General features: G+C 40.6%; 1 protein-coding gene across 2 annotated transcripts; it reads left to right on the forward strand.

Moving 5' to 3' along the window:
• Positions 1 to 9,283: 9,283 nt before the first annotated feature.
• LOC109897686 (sulfide:quinone oxidoreductase, mitochondrial) lies at positions 9,284 to 20,315 on the forward strand. 2 transcript variants are annotated; one of them, XM_020492200.2, is made up of 10 exons: positions 9,284 to 9,712; positions 12,244 to 12,507; positions 12,956 to 13,126; positions 16,571 to 16,624; positions 17,146 to 17,346; positions 17,568 to 17,777; positions 18,443 to 18,626; positions 18,828 to 18,895; positions 19,394 to 19,572; positions 19,828 to 20,315. In XM_020492200.2, the coding sequence occupies exons 2-10, from the start codon at positions 12,265 to 12,267 to the stop codon at positions 19,883 to 19,885; spliced, it is 1,368 nt and encodes a 455-aa protein (XP_020347789.1). In that variant the 5' UTR covers positions 9,284 to 9,712; positions 12,244 to 12,264; the 3' UTR covers positions 19,886 to 20,315. The 2 variants fall into 2 exon arrangements, with proteins under 2 accessions (XP_020347789.1, XP_020347790.1); XM_020492201.2 differs by having other exon boundaries at positions 9,380 to 9,712; positions 12,189 to 12,507.
• The last annotated feature ends 339 nt before the right edge of the window (positions 20,316 to 20,654 follow it).

The raw sequence follows: 20,654 nt of genomic DNA on the forward strand, positions 1-20,654 counted from the left end.
AGAAGACAGTTACCAAAGTTAAAAATAAGAATAGTTGTTACTGAAATGTATATCAACAGGTTGAAATTATTAGATTGCTGATTAAAGTGGTTTGTTTATTTGTTTATGGTTTGTTTTAGGAGTTGATTTAACTTAATTAAACATTGTATTCGGATGTGTTTGAGGAGGATTCTTTCTTCCGGGATGGATGGAAATGATCTAAATATGTAAATTTAAGGAGACATGGGAGAACACGTCTACATTTTTATTTAATGCCTGGGATTAAATGACTGATTTCTTACGCTGAGAAATGTATTACGTTTGCGACAGGGGAAAAAAATATTTAGATAGTAAGGATAATTGTATCTAAGGGTAACATGTTCAATTAACCATACAAATACATTGATGTTGATTAAAACGTATGATTAATGATTTGAGGTACAGTGGAATTATCATTAGGTTTGGTTTATAGTTCACGTTTGAGTTTCTGAATCGATGTAGTGTAATGAATACTAACAAAGTGTTTTGTGTTTTTTCTGGGTAAATGGGTATTTCATTGTCTCTCTTTGGAATGTTACCAGGGACTATACTCTTGGGGACAGTGAGTGAGAGTGAGAGTGAGGCCATAAACGAACACATTGAAAAGGGCCTGGAGGTTTTTTGTTTGAGTGACACATGGGATTTTAATGAGTTTTAATTTACACACACTACTTCTTTTGATAAAGGAATGTTCTGGGAACCTGGGATACAACATGTAGGAACTATTTGACTATTGTTTGCAATTTGTTTAATATAGTGAACAACACTGCTTTGAAGGGTTTTGTATGACCTATGACCTTCTGATGACCTTCCGTTGTGGCTTGATCACCCGCATTGGAAAGCCATTTGGATAATGAATTTATGGTCATTTGTAATACTTGCTTTCATGATAATTTGTGTAATTGGTAAATATGTTTGAGTTTATAGTTCTTAGCCATATTTGTAATTTGGACCACTGTGAAGAAGGAGATGGCATTGCTTTTAACTAAGGGTATGCTGCTTTAAGTCTATTTTCCTATGAACAAAGGGGTTAAATCATTTTTCTTTGTGGAGTTTTTTTCAGTTTAGTGATTTTAATTTGATTAGGTTAGTTGAAATGTTGTTTTATATTTTTTTCAGTTTTGTTTTACATTACTCTCATACGGTGAGATATGTGTAAAACATGGGGGAGGATTCAGTTTTTTGAGGGTTTGAATTGAAGTTATACACTTTAAGTGATATGTGAAGGAGTGTATTGTATTGTTGAGTGTATTGTATTGTTGTGTTTGTTTTGTTCTATTCCCGAGGGGTAGAGGTCTAACTTCTTGATCCTTGGCTCTACGATGGAGTTGACAGTGAGATGGGGAGTATAGATTGACATACACTGATGACACGGATGCAGCCGGCTTGCTGGAACCTTAAGGTACTTCCTGTCTCCTCTCTCTCTCCACTCCAGGCAGTCAGGCGTGGTGGGATCGTGGCTAACCGGAGCAGGCTGGGGAGGCTGACCGGAGCAGGCTGGGGAGGCTGACCGGAGCAGGCTGGGGAGGCTGACCGGAGCAGGCTGGGGAGGCTGACCGGAGCAGGCTGGGAGACTGACCGGAGCAGGCTGGGGAGGCTGACCGGAGCAGGCTGGGGAGGCTGATCGGAGCAGGCTGGGGAGGCTGACCGGAGCAGGCTGGGGAGGCTGATCGGAGCAGGCTGGGAGGCTGACCGGATCAGGCTGGAGAGGTATTTACAATTTGACGTGAAATGTGTTTCTTCAGGTTTCACCTTTTCAGTATTGGCATGCAAAAATTACACTTTGATGATTCTGGAGTTTCAATAGCAATGATAATCAAAGCTAGCCAGGTCCCAGACCTGTTGTCTCCTTCTATAGCCTGGTCCCAGATCTGTTGTCTCCTTCTATAGCCTGGTCCCAGATCTGTTGTCTCCTTCTATAGCCTGATCTCAGATCTGTTGTCTCCTTCTATAGCCTGATCTCAGATCTGTTGTCTCCTTCTATAGCCTGGTCTCAGATCTGTTGTCTCCTACAATAGCCTGGTCTCAGATCTGTTGTCTCCTTCTATAGCCTGGTCTCAGATCTGTTGTCTCCTACAATAGCCTGGTCTCAGATCTTTTGTCTCCTTCTATAGCCTGGTCTCAGATCTGTTGTCTCCTACAATAGCCTGGTCCCAGATCTGTTTGTGCTCTTGCCAGGTTCATTATCAAGCCAAACATGAGGAGTTGACATGATAGCACAAACAGTCTGGCACTCAGGCTAAATCAAAGCCTTCTATTTTGAAAACAGAATAAATAGAGGGTAGTAACTAGGAACTAACTTTTTTTTACAAGAAGGGGAATTTGCTTGGTACTGTGAGTGTGGGGATGTTTTCATTTAGTAAGGGACTGTGCTATAGATACATACAATGATTTCCCACTACATTCCTTCCATTTCTGTGTATGTTTGAAGGGATTAAGAAGTAAAGGGATATTGTTTACTTTGTCTGGCTGTTCTATTTGCCTTGTTTCCACGGAAACAGACCATGAACACAATATGAACAGCTGTATAGTTGTATAAAAATGCACTGCCATTGAAAAACATGATTTCCAAAGCAGCGGACATTAATAAATAAATTGGTGTTTCAGTTTGTCGGGAGAAACAAATGTAAAATAAAACGATACATCAGCAACACAAGAAAACAATTAATTTGTTTAACTAAAAAATAAAATTAAACATTCCAATGAAATATTTTAAATGTTAACAAATGTACATGATAAATTATTGAATAGAATTATAGCGCACAATGTATCAGCCTAATGGAGTGAAAAAACATAATTCCTCTTTTGATTGTGGAAACGGCATGTCCTCTGATCTGGCAGACACACTAAACACAAATGCTTTGTTTCTAAATGGTGTCTGAGTGTTGGACTGTGACCCTGGCTATCCGTAAATAAATAAAAAATACAAAAATACAATTGTGCCGTCTGGTTTACTTAATATAAGGATTTTTTAATTACCTTTGATACTTAAGTATATTTTAGTAATTACATTTACTTTTGGTACTTAAATATATTTAGAACCAAATACTTTTAGACTTTTACCCAAGTAGTATTTTACTGGGTGACTTTCACTTTTACTTGAGTCATTTTCTATTCAGGCATCTTTACTTTTACTCAAGTATGACAATTGAGTACTTTTTCCACCACTGGCTGTGCTACAGAAGGCGATATATCGATCCTCTAACACGGGACTAGTAAAGGCCCCGTGCACTACTTTTGTGGGGGTAAAAAAGTTTACCTTTTTTTTCTTCTGAGAAACACTATAACAGTAAATGAATAAAGACATTCACTACGATAAAGCTGTCTCTAATAATCTAATAGTTTACCTACCGCGGACCTTTGACAAATACATCTCTGTGTGAAAAAGGCATCCCATGGTCTGTTTTGTCAACGAGCTTAATCTATTCCAAACACTAACGATAACAAGATGATGCCAATAATCTAGGTCGTCTAGTAAACGAGGTCCCCCCCACAACTGTTTGTGACTCGTAGTTGTTTCCCTGTTTACTACTCAAAAGACTAAATTAACTTGCAATAAAGCCCCACAGTGGAGGTGTCATAATACCCATAAAACCTAGCGGTCAAACAAGGAAATGGTTCTAATAATTTTTCCACCATTCATTTTCCCCATAGGGCATTTCATAAATACTCTAAATAAGGGCAGTGTTGCATGTAGGCTTACCCTGGCATGACATTTTTGATAACCATTTAAATCTCTCTTGGACAAGGTGACATTGATCCATATTTGATCAATATTCTGTATTTTTTTGTGTTATCTGTGATGATTTTGTTTGTCTCGTGTAGTTTCTTAATCAGTGTACCTAAACTGTATGTGTAAACATGTATACGCATGGCCCAGCTGTAAAAAGAGACCTTGGTCTCAGTTTGTGTTCCTTGTTGAAACAAAGGTACAATAATAATATTAATAATATATTCAGCTCTATTTACTCTGATTCGAAAATTATCATTAGCATAAAAGTAGACATCATGCAAGACTACAAATCCCTGCAAGCTCCTGCACGTCATCTCTAGCTGACACCTTTGCTAACGGCTATTGTGTTCTTTATGATAGCCACATTAGCATCTAATTAGCGTTTCATTTTGTGGGGGTAAATACAGACAAATATATTGATAAGTCACCTTGTCCTAGAGAGTTTTACACGGTTATCAAAACGTCACACCAGGGTAAGTGTAAGCAGGGTAAAGCCTATCCGAAACACAGCCCTTATTTTAAGTATTTCTAAAATGCCCTATGGGGAAAATGAATGGTGGAAAACTATTGGAACAATTTCCTTGTTTGACCGCTTGGTTTTATGGGTATTGTTACTCTTAATGTGGTACTCTATACATTGATCTCAAATATATTAGCATAACTAGGCTACACAGAACCATGGCGGACCCATTGTAAAATGAGGATTTTTGTCACTGTATTAAAACGTGTCCCAGTGCAACATGCCTTGCTCTTCCCACATGGACGTGGTTTACAGAGCAACGCATGTATCGTCATATACCAACTGATCGACTTATCTCACCACACCGGCAATTAAGGAGAATGAGAGGCTCAATTGAAAGATGTTACAAAACTGCTGTATTTGAAGCACAACTTCCCAGTTTTCCTGATGTTGCTATGGCATTCAAGCTGTTTTTTGTTGTTGTTTTACCATCCCTCATCATTTAAGTGAAGGAGGAAGATGTCGATTAATCTGCAGTTCTGGAGAATCTGTGCGTTTCTCTCACTACTGCTAGCGAAACTAACGATAGCTTCACTTTCCTATGGTAATGAGGAGCCCTTCAAAATAAAAGCCCACATTTCAAAACATTGCAAGGTGGATAACACATTCAAAATACAGTATATTACATTTTAATCCATGTCAATTTGTATTGTGCTTATAAGCAAATGCAAGAAGGATTTTTTTCAATTTTTTAAATCAGATATGGAAAAATACAACATTCAGACTGGTATGTTGACAATATTGGGCTTATAGTGAGAAAAAAAACGATTATTTGTGCTGATGTAAAAGTGGGGTTGGGAGTAGTCTGTAGGGTCTGTAGAATCTAGATATGGTGTCATTTCATGGGGCTCTGAATAATACAGAGTGTTGCTGGCTTTTCAATTAATTTTCCTGTTCACTGTGTTGGTGGTGCTCATAAAATGTATCAGAACTTCAAAATGAAAATGTGTAGTGCTTGTAGAGTATATTGTTCCAAACGTATACAGTTGTAAGACAATGAAGGACAGCAAAAACTTCTTGATTTGAGGAATCTTTACTTTAGTATCCATCCAGACAGCAGAGCAGAAGACAACAGCTGCAATGAAGCAGTGTAACTTCTTAACTCTGGCTCCAGTGGAGAACACTGAACCAAGAGCTGAGTTTGCCCTCATCTCCGGGTAGTGTTTTAACTCTTTGATCTCTGCCCCAACCTGAAGAACCAATCTAATCAATAGCATGTGCATGTTTTACTTGTATGTTAATTGCTTTGATAGTTCCTGTCACACCAAACGTGATTCCTCACCACCACTGGGTGTGGTGAGATGTTCTCCAAATGAATTACCTGATAAAGCAAACTGAATATTCCTTACACAGTAAAGGCTTCATGAGCTTAGTTCAACTGTCGATAGCCCATCGAAACCCAACATATAAGCTTGTTTAACTACAAATTTTGTAAACAAAGTAAATGTAGACAAATACTGTAAAGCTAAAAAAAACATGGTTAAAACTATCATTTTGATATCACGGATGGTCAGTCCTTGCATCCATAGCCCTGTCTATGAATTTGAAAGTGGTACATTTCTCCAAGTCCCAAAACCCAAGTCCTAGAGGCAAATATTGTATTTGTCAGGTCAAGTGGTTGACCTGATTACAATTTTTTGGAATATGTCAAGTCTGGTCTAGGGACGATGTAAAGCCAAGGCACGGCCGGCAACATCAGACATCAGGTTAATCTAGGTTGTTATGAGATATGCCAGTCTATCATCGTTTACATTGAAGCAATTTGCTTCTCAACTTAAACACCTACTTGTAGGCCCACTTGGCATCTCCATTAGGGCAAGAGTAATGCATTTACAGTGGAATGCACTGGTGCCAATGGAATGGACAGAGCAAAAGGTCAGCAGTACTTTAATCTGGACAAAGGCCTAAAACAGGTATGCCTGTCTGTTAGCACTTCATGTAATGACAAACCAGCTTTCCATTGTGTTTTTGCGTCTCATGTTGATATTGGTATTTGGGTCAAAACTAAATTTTTAGTACTGTCAGATGCAATCAGGGCCCTGCTCAAGTAAACATGGGCACATCTTTCACCTAGTCGGTTTAGGGAATCGAACACAGCAACCCTTCGGTTACTAGCCCAAAGCTCTTAACCGCTAATCTACCTGCCACCCTGCACAAGAGCACGATGGCTCCAGACCCCTCCGAGTGAACATTTCAAACCTTAATTCCCCTCACTTCTCAAGTTTTTATCCAAGATCTTACTGGAACAATGTTGTGGACTAAAAGATGAAATCACATTTATATGCTTTTGGGCAACGTATTTGTAGAAAGGCTGACAACGTCCCATTCTAAAATGGTAGCTGTCCATGGTTCTGATATGTGTGCCACTGTTCAAACGTCAACCTAAAGCTACAGTAGCAACGTGACCTAGCGTTTTGTCCTAACTCATCTGTTTTGTATTCTAGGGATTTTAGTGAGTAGACTGGCATCGGCACCTAGATGTCTTTTTTTCCTTCTATAAGCCATTATGCAATGCATATGCAGTGTATTGCACTGCAGGAAACGGAGTGAGTGTAGTAAGGAGTCACAAGCACTCTGTATGAAAGCCGTTGCCCAGCACAATAGACCAATGTACGTTTTGGAGACTATATATTTACATTAAAAGTGTATTTTCTAAAGAAATGCTTGTATAAATAATACAATAATAAAAAATATAAGTATGTTAAATTATCCATACATTCTTTTAAAGGTGGTTGCAAACAGTTGTACTGCACAATAGTACAAAATAAATCCACATCCCCAAGGTTTATCATGTCTTTGTAAAGGGTCCTGTTCTGTGAGCTTGGCCTACCGCTTTGTAACTGAGCCGTTGTTGCGCCAAGACGTTTCCACTTCACGATAACAGCACTGACAGTTGACCGGGGCAGCTCTAGCAGGGCAGAAATTTGACAGACTGACTTGTTGGAAAGGTGGCATCCTATGACGGTGTCACATTAGTCACTAAGCTCTTCAGTACGGGCCATTCTACTGCCAATTTTTGTCTATGGAGATTGCATGGCGGTGTGCTCGATTTTATACACCTGTTAGCGATGGGTGTAGCTGAAATAGCCAAATCAACTCATTTGAAATGGTGTCCACATACTTTTGGCCATGTAGTGTAACGGTAATATATAGTCTTTTTGGAATGTATTCAGACCCCTTCACTTTTTCCACATTTTGTTACGTTAAAGCCTTATTCTAAAATGTATAAAATAAAATACAATTCCTTAACAATCTACACCCCATAATAACAAAGCGAAAACCGGTTTAGACATTTTTGCGCATATTTGTAAACAACAGCTGGTGCACAAAATCTAAGGAAGTCTCTAGATTTTGCTCGCCTGAAGTAGAGTATCTTGTGATGAAATGCAGACCACACTATTTGCCTAGAGAGTTTTCAGCTATACTTTTTGTGGCTTTCTATTTACCACCACAGACAGTGCTGGCACTAAGACCGCACTCAGTCAGCTGTATAAGGAAATAAGCAAACAGGAAACCGCTCACCCAGAGGCGGCGCTCCTAGTGGCCAGAAACTTTAATGCAGGGAAAATTACATCAGTTCTACCTAATTTCTATCAACATGTTAAATGTGCAACCAAAGGGAAAACAATTCTAGATCACCTGTACTCCACACACAGAGACGCGTACAGAGCTCTCCCTCACGCTCCATTTGGTAAATCCCACCACAATTCTATCCTCCTGATTACTGCTTACAATCAAAAATTTAAGCAGGAAGCACCAGTGACTCGGTCTATAAAAAAGTGGTCAGATGAAGCAGATGCTAAACTACAGGACAGTTTTGCTATCACAGACTGGAACATGTTCCGCGATTCTTCCAATGGCATTGAAGAGTACACCACATCAATCACTGGCTTTATCAATAAGTGCATAGAGGACGTCATCCCCACAGTGACTGTACGTACATACCCCAACCAGAGGCCATGGATTACAGGCAACATTCGCACTGAGCTAAAGGGTAGAGCTGCCGCTTTCAAGGTGCGGGACTCAACATGTCCCTGATTGAGTCTGTAATACCAACATGCTTCAAGCAGACCACCATAGTCCCTGTGCCCAAGAACACGAAGGCAACCTGCCTAAATGACTACAGACTACCATAGTACCCTCAAAGCTCATCACCAAGCTAAGGATCCTGGGACTAAACACCTCCCTCTGCAACTGTATCCTGGACTTCCTGACGGGCCGCCCCCAGGGGGTGAGGGTAGGTAGCAACACATCTGCCAACACTGGAGCTCCTCAGGGGTGCGTGCTCAGTCCCCTCCTGTACTCCCTGTTCACCCACAACTGCATGGCCAGGCACGACTCCAACACCATCATTAAGTTTTCAGACGACACAACAGTGGTAGGCCTGATCACCGACAACCACGAGGCAGCCTATAGGGAGGAGGTCAGAGACCTGGCCGAGTGGTGCCAGAATAACAACCTATCCCTCAACGTAACCAAGACTAAGGAGATGATTGTGGACTAGAGGAAATGGAGGACTGAGCACACCCCCATTCTCATCGATGGGGCTGTAGTGGAGCAGGCTACATTAGTTTTTGCCAAATTTATTATATTTCAGACAGCTTAATGCATACTTCTAAATTATATTATGTTAGTTAAACGCCATTTTTTTTTAGATAACTAATGTAAATGTCACCACTAAAACACAAATCATGCTTAAATACATGTCATTTTGTCCTTGAAACATTTAATTTAAATACTGTAGAATTCCATTCTTCCTATGGAGGACTGCCAATATGGCCGAACGGTGGCATCAAAGCCTTTCAAACCGTCTCTCATTGGCCAATAGATAGCAACTGCAATCCAGTGTTTTTTTTAAATATTTTTTTATTAACAACAAATCAATACAGGAAGTACATGTGGGAACACAAGTATATAAATAATATACAATGGACAATTGGGCTAGGGGGTACAATATCACATTACACAAGGACCTTAAGGGTTTATATACTGTTCATCATTGGCAGTGACCCACTGTCAGGCATTTCTTTTGACAATGGTGCCATCATGTGGACATTTCGAATGCACTCAGCAGCTGATAGACGTTCAAAAGGTCGATGAGCTTACGCAGTCATTTATGTTTACAACTCATGTTTCTGCACAGCTTCCGTTCGAAGAGGTTTGATCTAGCAGTCGTGCATGTCTTTATTGTGGGCGGATTTTTTTTTTTCAAGCGTCATGTCGTCTGGGTTTTGTGAAACGAGGCCAATTTGTACTTACTGTATGTAGTGGTTTACTACGAAAACTATATTACGCAATCGGTGACACGCTCTCGAGGTGTGTTTAAGATTGAAGGTAGATCGACAGTAAGTTTGACCAGAGCAAGGAGTCTGAGTAGCCAGTCATAGATCGCCAGCCTGCAAGGATCATATCCCGTTTTCACAACTTTCTTCTTAAATAAGGTAGGTTTCTAGCTTCGACGCAACTCACTCTGGGAGTCTGTTGGGACATTGGGCCTCGACTCAGTCCCAGCCCAATGTATTTTTACGCAATTCAAAATATAAAATATAGTAGAAAAAAAAAGTATACAAACATTACAAAGAACAGTCATGGAATATATTTAAATAAACACCTTGTAAAACGTACAAGCATTCAACGTTTTAATAGCTTTTTATGTCCTGAGAAGAAAATGTTTGTTTAATTTCATTCTCAAATAATAGAGGTTTTCAACTCTTACGTTTACGAATTTGGAATTGAGCTAAAATAACAATGATTTTGATTAAGAAGGCTTCGCATAACCTTCGCTATACTTTGTAAAAAAATATATATTATATATAACATTTTCAACTAGAAGGGAAAAATATGCATGTATATAATCTAAAAACATCTACATATCTTTCCACAACTTCCGGGTATAAAATACATGTAAAACAGTCCGGTTGTTCATTACAGAAGGTACAATAAACATCAATGTCTTTAAAAAACGTTTTAAGTTCATGTTTAGTAGGGTAGCACTTTAGTATTCATTTTTATTAAAAGAATGTAATGTTATTAGTTAAAAAGAAACCTCTGAGAAAGAGAGTAACCAAAGAGATGAATCCCTTGTAACCATGATTCCCTGCTAGCACAGTGGAGCTGGGCTGATTCCTCATTGCTAGCTGGGTTACATTTATTTTGAGTTCTCTCTATGATAGGGTTCAAGTTCAGAAAACATCTAGCTTTTGTTTCTTAGTTATTGCTATTCCCAGATAAATCATTGTATCCTTAACTGGGATGTCATTATTGAGGGCATTTCAATCAAATTGACTTGCCTAGTGAAATAAAGGCACAATAAAAAATGAACATACAGACGAAGTAATGAGGATCATTTAGTTGCTAATGGCAGCCTGCACCTGCAGTACCTCGGTCTGCCTTCAATTTGAGAAACTCCATAAGGATAGCACCGAGCTAACCTGCAACATAATTCCCTAGAGTAGCTCAAACTACGCATGCAACGTTTCCCCAAAAAAACTCCATGTCGCAAGATTTCGACACACTGAAATCACACTTCCTGATCATCAAATACGCCACTGAGCATCCTCATATGAAACCCATGGGGTGACGTCATCGATGACATCATCCATATGTTTTACAGTCTGTGGGATCATCAGAGATCCTATCATTCACCATTTAACTGTTGACTAGTGTTTAGAGTGGTCCCGGCCCAATGTCCCGACAGACTCCCAGAATAAGTTGCATTGAAAGGGAAAGGGGGAATAGCTAGTCAGTTGTCCAACAATGTATTTAACTGAAATGTGTCTTCTGCATTTAACCCAAGCTAGTAGAGGTCTTGGTAGAATGATGTGAATAGGAGTGAATTGGCTGCTCTGCATAGACTTCAAATCACTTTGCTCAATGTTGTTATTATTTTTTGACACGGGGGCTATGAAATATGCATATGTAGTATGTGGGTTGAGATTTTTTAATATTTTTTAAATATATTTTTTACCTTTATTTAACTAGGCAAGTCAGTTAAGAACAAATTATTATTTTCAATGGCCTAGGAACAGTGGGTTAACTGCCTTGTTCAGATGCAGAACGTCAGATTTTTACCTTGTCGGCTCGGGGATTCCATCTTGCAAACTCTCGGTTACTAGTCCAACGCTCTAACCACTAGGCTACCCTGAACTAGCTAGGTTACAGAAGTCCGATTGCTAGAACGGTTACCCCTACACATAAAACAAATATAGCCAGTAGCCTCAATAACCTGATAATTGTAAGTGTTTTATGCTTGCACACATGCACCTTCTGCTGTTTTTGCTTTGACTATACTGCCTGTCAATAATCTGTCAGTCACTCGACCTAGGCCCTATGTATTCACTTCCTGTCAATCTGTCAGTCACTAGGCCCTATGTATTCACTTCCTGTCAATCTGTCAGTCACTAGGCCCTATGTATTCACTTCCTGTCAATCTGTCAGTCACTAGGCCCTATGTATTCACTTCCTGTCAATCTGTCAGTCACTAGGCCCTATGTATTCACTTCCTGTCAATCTGTCAGTTACTAGGCCCTATGGAATCACTTCCTGTCAATCTGTCAGTCACTAGGCCCGATGTATTCACTTCCTGTCAATCTGTCAGTCACTAGGCCCTATGCCATCACTTCCTGTCAATCTGTCAGTCACTAGGCCCTATGGAATCACTTCCTGTCAATCTGTCAGTCACTAGGCCCTATGTATTCACTTCCTGTCAATCTGTCAGTCACTAGGCCCTATGGAATCACTTCCTGTCAATCTGTCAGTCACTAGGCCCTATGTATTCACCTCCTGTCAATCTGTCAGTCACTAGGCCCTATGTATTCACTTCCTGTCAATCTGTCAGTCACTAGGCCCTATGTATTCACTTCCTGTCAATCTGTCAGTCCCTAGGCCCTATGTATTCACTTCCTGTCAATCTGTCAGTCCCTAGGCCCTATGCCATCACTGGAACTGAATCCTGACTTTGAATCCATTCCAGAGATCATACAGAGAGGAAAACATGGCTACAGTCAGAGTGGTGCATCGGCAGCGAGCCCTGTGGAGGCAGTGCCATAGGACTGCTGCTATTGGCATCTGTCATCTTCACACCACCACCACCAGCAGCAGCAGCAGCCATGCCTCCTCCTCCAAAGAGCATTACAAGGTCCTAGTGCTGGGAGGAGGAAGTGGTGGCATCACAATGAGTGCTCGGATGAAGAGGAAGCTAGGGGCGGAGAACGTGGCCATAGTGGAACCCAGTGAGGTATTAAAAACAGTGGGTGGGTCTCAAATGGCCCCCTATTCCTATACAGTCCACTACTTGACCAGGGACCTGTAGTGCATTACATAAGGAATAGGGGGCCATTTTGGATGTGGAACATGTAGTCTCGTGCACAAGAGTATATATTTAAGCATTAAGGCCCGAGGAGGGGGTGTGGTATATGGCCAATATACCACGGCTAAGGGATGTTCTTAGGCACGATGTAACGCGGAGTGCCTGGATACAGCCCTTAGCCGTAGTATATTGGCCATATCACAAACCCCCAAGGTGCCTTAATGATATTATAAACTTGTTACCAACGTAATTAGAGCAGTAAAAATCGATGTTTTGTCATACCCGTGGTATACGGTCTGATATACCACGGCTGTCAGCCAATCAGCATTCAGGGCTCGAACCTCCCAGTTTATAATAAGCAACATTATTCCCATAGATGCACTACTATCAGCCCATCTGGACATTGGTTGGCGCTGGGGCTAAAGGTGTGGCCTCTTCCGGTCGACCTACCGCCAGTGTTGTGCCGTCTGGTGTCAAGTGGGTTAGAGACAAGGTTCAGGAGATCAACCCAGACACAAACACTGTGCGCACAGGAAATGGCATGGAGGTAGGTAGGGCTGTTTACTTTCCATATCGTTTATTTGATTTAATACACATTGATTGAAGTTTAAAAAATGTAATTATAGGGCTTGGTCTCCATCTGAAGGCAAAGGTCAGTCAAGTGTTGTCATAATCTGTGTTGCTCATCCTTCCTGCGGATAATAGGCTGAATCTACCACACAGCAAAACCGATTAGTGAAGGTGCTGGAGGCAAAATGCTGAACTGGAAAAAACAAACAGAAAAAGCCATAACACATAACACAAGAGATAAAAGGCTATAGAGCAGGGCTCTCCAATCCTGTTCTCAAACCCTGTTCTCGTAGGTTTACACCAGGGCCCTCCAACCCTGTTCCCAGGGGAGCTACCCTACTGTAGGTTTACACCAGGGCCTTCCAAACCTGTTCCCAGGGGAGCTACCCTCCTGTAGGTTTACACCAGGGCCCTCCAACCCTGTTCCCAGGGGAGCTACCCTCCTGTAGGTTTACACCAGGGCCTTCCAACCCTGTTCCCAGGGGAGCTACCCTCCTGTAGGTTTACACCAGGACCCTCGAACCCTGTTCCCAGGGGAGCTACCCTCCTGTAGGTTTACACCAGGGCTCTCCAACCCTGTTCCCAGGGGAGCTACCCTCCTGTAGGTTTACACCAGGGCCCTCCAACCCTGTTCCTGGAGAGCTACTCTCCTGTAGGTTTTCACTCCAACCCTGTTCCTGGAGAGCTACTCTCCTGTAGGTTTTCACTCCAACCCTGTTCCTGGAGAGCTACTCTCCTGTAGGTTTTCACTCCAACCCTGTTCCTGGAGAGCTACTCTCCTGTAGGTTTTCACTCCAACCCTGTTCCTGGAGAGCTACTCTCCTGTAGGTTTTCACTCCAACCCCAGTTGTAACTGACATGATTCAGTTTATCAACCAGCTAATTATTAGAATCAGGTTCACTAAATTAGGAACAGGGCTGGATAGATCCTCTTGATATGCAATTGGACAAATGACAATGAAATCATTCAGCTTCACATGTCCTATTACACTGAGTATACCAAACATTAGGAACGCCTTCCTAACAGTGAGTTCCACCCCATGTTCCCTCTAAACTGCATGCTCGCCTCGGGACTGCCGCCCAGGAGAAACATTGGCCCACGTAGAGAAGCACGAGATTGAACTTTACTCAACTATCTAGAGTTTTTCCCTGTTAGTTAACACTATCAACGTTTCCCTTTTACTGTGGCAATTGATAAAAATCAACACAATATTATCCACTTTCAATGCAACATACCGAAACAAAACTAACTATGCAAGAGATTTTGTTGTTGACACAATGCAACGTAGTAGAATTCTATTGCATTGACACGCACGACACAGACCGGTGCGGCATAACCAATCAGAGCTGCAGTAGGCCTATATGCAAATAGACCATTGCCATATGAATCTGTGGCATTTACTTTGAACTGGACCGTGTGTACAGCATGAGCAGTCGTGAGTAGATGCAGTGATTTTGAGATCAAAGCTGCATGTAGCCATGTGTGCTCATTTTGTTCATATCCTTTACCACTTAGTGAGTTATTAGCCCAGTTATAGATCATTTATTCATATCCTTTACCACTTAGTGAGTTATTAGCCCAGTTATAGATCATTTATTCATATCCTTTACCACTTAGTGAGTTATTAGCCCAGTTGTAGATCATTTGTTCATATCCTTTACCAGTTAGTGAATTATTAGCCCTGTTGTAGATCATTTATTCATATCCTTTACCACTTAGTGAGTTATTAGCCCAGTTGTAGATCATTTGTAGTCCGCAATAGTGGAGTGATTGCTTCCTACAAGAGCACAAAACGTGTTCATTTCTAGACATCTTTGAAAAGCGAGTCAGGTAACAAGTTTTTTTTGTCTTAAAGGGGCAGTGTTGTATTTTGAGACTAGATTGAGTAAGCTAAGTAGTGAATAGGCAAAGGGTAGCATAATTTGTCTGATTCTCTGTAATAATGGTTTCGGAATAATAATGCATTTTATTTTGTAAAGTGGTTTCTTGCATCAAACAACATTTTCAGTCACCTGGTCTGAAGGACAAGTGGATAAACAGGTTGATGTTTTTTCAAAAGTCTCATGGAATGTAGGCCTACATTGAACACCACACATTGACTTCTACTGTAGGCTCAATGATGGAACAACTTTTTCCATGTTAAAATGTTATGGGATGCATTTTCTCAAAAAAAAAAATGGTAGGCCATTCTGGTAGGCCTAGATTATGATCAAATAGCCACTGTGTTAAGGGAATTTTTTATCAATGATGACTAATTATGTATACATTTCAATCAGGACTGACTAGTCCAAATGCTATTATGTACTGTACATATATGAATTTTCTCTCTTGCTCCCATTCCCAATTGTATATAATATAGTCAGGAGTTTAGTAACAATGACGGTCTGTTCCTTTGTACAAATGAATGAACTATCTCCAGACTGTCTAGAATGCTGATTTACAATGACTGACCTTGGCTTCAGGCGAGGAGGGAAGGCTCAAACTATAGGGCCTCTCTACTAGTGTCATGAAGAGATAGAACATTTGGAAAACGCTGACGTCATTTTCAGTTTATAACCTGTGGTAAAATGTGTATGTACCAGTACTCTCTTGAATTAAACGCTGTTACCTGACTTTTAAGACCGGGGCTCTGTCCATTCTTATAAAGATACTGGGTCTTATAATCCCTTTAGAATGCATTGACAGAGTATTGAATTCTGATTGGGAAAAATACAGAGGAATTTAGAATTCCTCTAACACACTGTAGCCTACTTGGCCACTGTTAAAACTGTAACCTAAAGCGGCTACAGCCTCAGTGTTCACAGTAAAACTGTAACTTAAACCAGGTACAGCCTCAGTGTTGACAGTAAAACTGTAACTTAAACCAGCTACAGCCTCAGTGTTGACAGTAAAACTGTAACTTAAACCAGCTACAGCCTCAGTGTTCACAGTAAAACTGTAACTTAAAGCAGGTACAGCCTCAGTGTTCACAGTAAAACTGTAACCTAAAGCAGGTACAGCCTCGGTGTTCATAGTAAACCCACCCGCTCTGGAAGTTGCACAGAATTTTCACAACGTTCAAGTTTGCGCTCAGCAGACCTGAAATGTGCTCCGTGCTGACAATGTTTTGAGGGAACATTGTTTTTCTCTATTCACCCTCTAAATGGCTCACATACACAATCCATGTCTCAATTGTCTCAAGGCTTAAAAAATCATTCTTTAACCTGTCTCCTTCCCTTCACCTACACTGATTTGAAATTGATTTAACAAGTGACATCAATAAGGGATCATAGCTTTCACCTGGTCAGTCTAAATCATGGAAAGAGCAAAGTTCTTCATTGTTTTGTATGCTCAGTGTATGTTTGTTAATAACAAGGAAGTAGGCCTACAATAATTTTACCTTACAACTGACTGTAACTTGTATTGTCTTCCCTGTAACAGATCTCCTACCAATATCTGATAGTGGCTTTAGGTTTACAGCTACACTATGAAAAGGTAAAAAGCACCATATTGTTTATTTTATGCCTTTCACCACTCCCTCAATATTGTTTTAATGGTCTAATGCAGACATGTTTATCTCAATATCGAATCATTTCTGGGGAACAATGAAATAACTTTACTGTGATTTGTTTTCAATTAAAATGTTCGAAAATAAACAAAAATAGCTTCTTAGCAGACTGTCTGAGTGGGGAGGTTTGGAACTCTCTTATTGGTCTATTGATGAATTTATTGCCTGGTGATGTCACCAAGCAGGCCAAAACTCCATTCTACCAAAACAGGCAGAAATTTCAGGTGGCCTTTTCAAACAGCTCTGACACTAAAAGGGCATTATAATTTTTTTTTTCAATTTTTTTTTTTCACAGTATTATTCCAACCTTCGTGTGGAAATATATATATATAAAATACAAGTAAATCACGTTTTTTACTGCACTGGGCCTTTAACATAAGTCCTTTTATTGATCATTGGCAGAGACTGACTCATACATCTATTTTTGTCTCTCACAATCACTCTCTAGATCAAGGGTCTGCCTGAGATTGAAGATTGGGTCAAATTTAAGATTGGTTCAAACTATTCCGTACAAACTGTGGAGAAGACTTGGAGTGCACTGCAGAACTTCAAGGAGGGAAATGCTGTATTCTCTTTCCCCAACACTCCGGTGAAGTGTGCAGGAGCACCACAGAAGATCATGTACCTGACCGACGCTTATCTCAGGAAGGTATTTTGATATAAAATGCATCAGATAAACTGTTGTAAAAAGGTATTCTGAATCGACATTTTTGTATCTGGGTTGACTTGTGTTCATTCGTGCACATCGTAGCAAAACGTTTTGAAATTGTGTTTCTTACTGGTACCTAATGAACACAACCCAGCTCTCATCTGTGTCATACCCTTCCTCAATATTATAACAGGTTTATTCTGATCTGATTCCTCTCGAAGACAGGAAAAAGGGCCAAGGCCAACATTGTGTACAACACATCACTGCCAGTGCTGTTTGGGGTCAAGAAATATGCAGATGCATTGTGGGAGATTGTGAAGAGTCGCGACATCCAGGTGAATCTCAGACAAAATCTCATCGAGGTCCGGGCCGACAAGCAGGAAGCTGTGTTTGAAAACCTCGACAATCCTGGAGAAACCAAAGTGTTTGAGGTAATTTGCTAATGAAAAAAAACACAGAATGTAGCCGAGGGGTTTGTTCACAGATTTCTAACATATTATTTAAGTTGACATAGAAAACTGATGCTAAGTAACGTAGTATGCAGATGTAGTCATAGTTATTGCAGCATTCATAGTTATTGCAGCATTCATAGTTATTGTAGCATTCATAGTTATTGTAGCATTCATAGTTATTGTAGCATTCATTATCTCAGTGGTCTTGTGGTTGGTGTTTCTCCCCGAAGATAAGAAGTTTGGGAGTTCGATCCCTGGTTGAGTCATACCAAAGACTCTAAAAAATGGTTCCTGATGTCCCTCTGTTTGGCACTCAGCATTAAGGAGATAGATTGGGGATTAGGCCCTGTGATAGACTAGCGTACCAGTATACCCCCTGGATAGGACATCAAGCTGACTCGCACTACAGAAACAGGAGATAGACTAGCATCATGTCCAGGGGGTGAACTGGTACATCAAGCTGCCTCACTACATAATTCGGAGATAGGGCAGGAGCCTATGGGTCATTCTGGCTCAGACGAGGCTTACTTGTCTAAAGCTTAACTCACTATCGGAGTATTTGCTGGGCAACAACAAGACAGTAATAGTTTGATTTGTTTGTGCTAATTTTCAGTCAGGGAATCAAGCTTTTCTTTCTTTTTCAGTATGAGATGCTTCATGTCACTCCTCCGATGGGACCCAACCCGGAGGTTAAAGGATCCTTATTGGCTGATGAGGCTGGCTGGCTGGACGTCAACAAAGAGACCCTTCAACATAACAAGTATCCCAACGTGTTCGGGATCGGAGACTGCACCAACCTGCCGACATCCAAAACAGCTGCTGCCGTGGGTAAGTCGTTTTTGTTTTTTCTGTTTTGCCACTTGTAAAAAAAGTATAATACCACAACTAAACACCAGGGGAAACGGCTCTTGCAAAACTTTTGCTGTGGTATTAACCTGCCTAGGTTGAAAACCTGTACCTACATGTCCTACGTTTGTTGTTGAGCATGGGGAATGGCATCAGTAAGAATATGGTGTATTTTATTTCCAGCTGCCCAGTCTAGTATTCTGGACAGAACCATTTCAAAAGTGTTGAAGAATGAAAAGCCGGATAGTAAGGTACGTTACCTTACATAACACTAATTACACTTAACCTACTATTATTATTAGTATTAGTATTTTTAGAATCTTCAAGATAACACAGGATATGTCCCAAATGACACACTTTATAGTGCACTACTTATGACCAGGGCTCTGGTCAAAAGTAGTGCACTATGGTTTGAATAGGGTGCCTTTTGGGACGTATCCACATGATTATAAACTGGGTGGTTTGAGCCCAGAATGCTGATTGGTTGACAGTCGTGGTAGAGCTGACCGCAAACCACAGGTATGACAAAACCATTTATTTTTACTGCTCTAATTGCTTTGGTAACCAGTTTATAATAGCAATAAGGCACCTCGGGGGGGGTTTGTGGTATATGGCCAATATACCATGGCTAAGGGCTGTATCCAGGCACTCCGCCTAAGAACATCCCTTAGCCGTGGTATATTGGCCATATACCACACCCCCTCGTGTCTTATTTCTTAAATATAGCGCTAAAATACTTGTGTTTACAGTATGATGGCTACACATCCTGCCCTTTGGTGACGAACTACAACGCCGTCATCCTGGCTGAGTTTGACTATAGTGGGCAGCCATTGGAGACATTCCCTATTGACCAAAGCAAGGAGAGATGGACCATGTACCACATGAAAGCTGACGTGATGCCTCATCTGTACTGGCATGGACTTCTCAAGTAAGTAGCTGTCAAAGATAATTACTGGGTCGTATTCGTAAGGCACCAAGTGTGGGAGGGGGGGTGGGGGTCAAACAGGGATGGATTTACTTCATTTTACCAATAAGAAATGCTCATTTTTATTTTCCATCGCTAAATGTTTTCTGTTGTGTGCCCTAATAAACCCAACCTTTTATGTAGACTAAACAGCAAATACATGTTTTACAGAGCTTTTTGTTGCTAATATTAAACATACATCTGATATTTTTCCCATAGGGGGTTTTGGGGTGGACCAGGACCATACAGGAAAATCATGCACCTTGGGATGAAATAGAAGCTTATACATCCAATTCAGCTGTTTCACTGTTACAATGTAATCCACTTTTTCTCTGATCTTTGATTCCCACATAGGGTTGCAAAATTCCTGTGACTTTCCCAAAATTCCAAGGATTTCTGGAAAACCTGGTAATTTTTGGAAAGTTCCTAGAACATTACAACACTATTCCCAGACCACTATTTCAATAACCATAATTTCATAATACAATTAAGCATGGTATTGAAAATACCATTAGATTTTTTATTTACATATATATAAGATATATCCATAAAACCTCTAGTAATACTGTCAGTGCTTAATTTGAGCCAGATCACCTATTTTCCCAGATCTGGTACCTGTGATTTACCCATGATTACCCATGATTTATTAATTGTTTCACTGTTCGCACTATAAACATTCTAATAAAAGCTATCACAGTCCAATCAAATTGCCTACTTGTTATTTCTCCCGACCCCCGGAAAAAAACATCAGGTAAAAGTGCGAGGATCCTGTGTAATCATCCTATCCTCCCACACTGATTCCAGACCTGCTTTCTTATTTGTACTTAAAGGTTATGGGTAGGGTCGGTGGGGGGGTGAGTAACTGATCTTGACACAGGTCTTGGTAGTGGTGGTCAGCTAGGGAAGTGGTCCCTACTGTCTGTAGTCATGTAGCCTAGGCTAGTCATCTCCCTACTGAATTTGAAACGTGGGAAAGACACATTTTTAAAATGGATAAGAAGAAGCAATGATGTTTTTCAAGTAAAAAAATCCAGAGATAATCAATT

Source organism: Oncorhynchus kisutch, linkage group LG10 (genome assembly GCF_002021735.2).
Source record: "Oncorhynchus kisutch isolate 150728-3 linkage group LG10, Okis_V2, whole genome shotgun sequence".
NCBI lineage: Eukaryota > Metazoa > Chordata > Actinopteri > Salmoniformes > Salmonidae > Oncorhynchus > Oncorhynchus kisutch.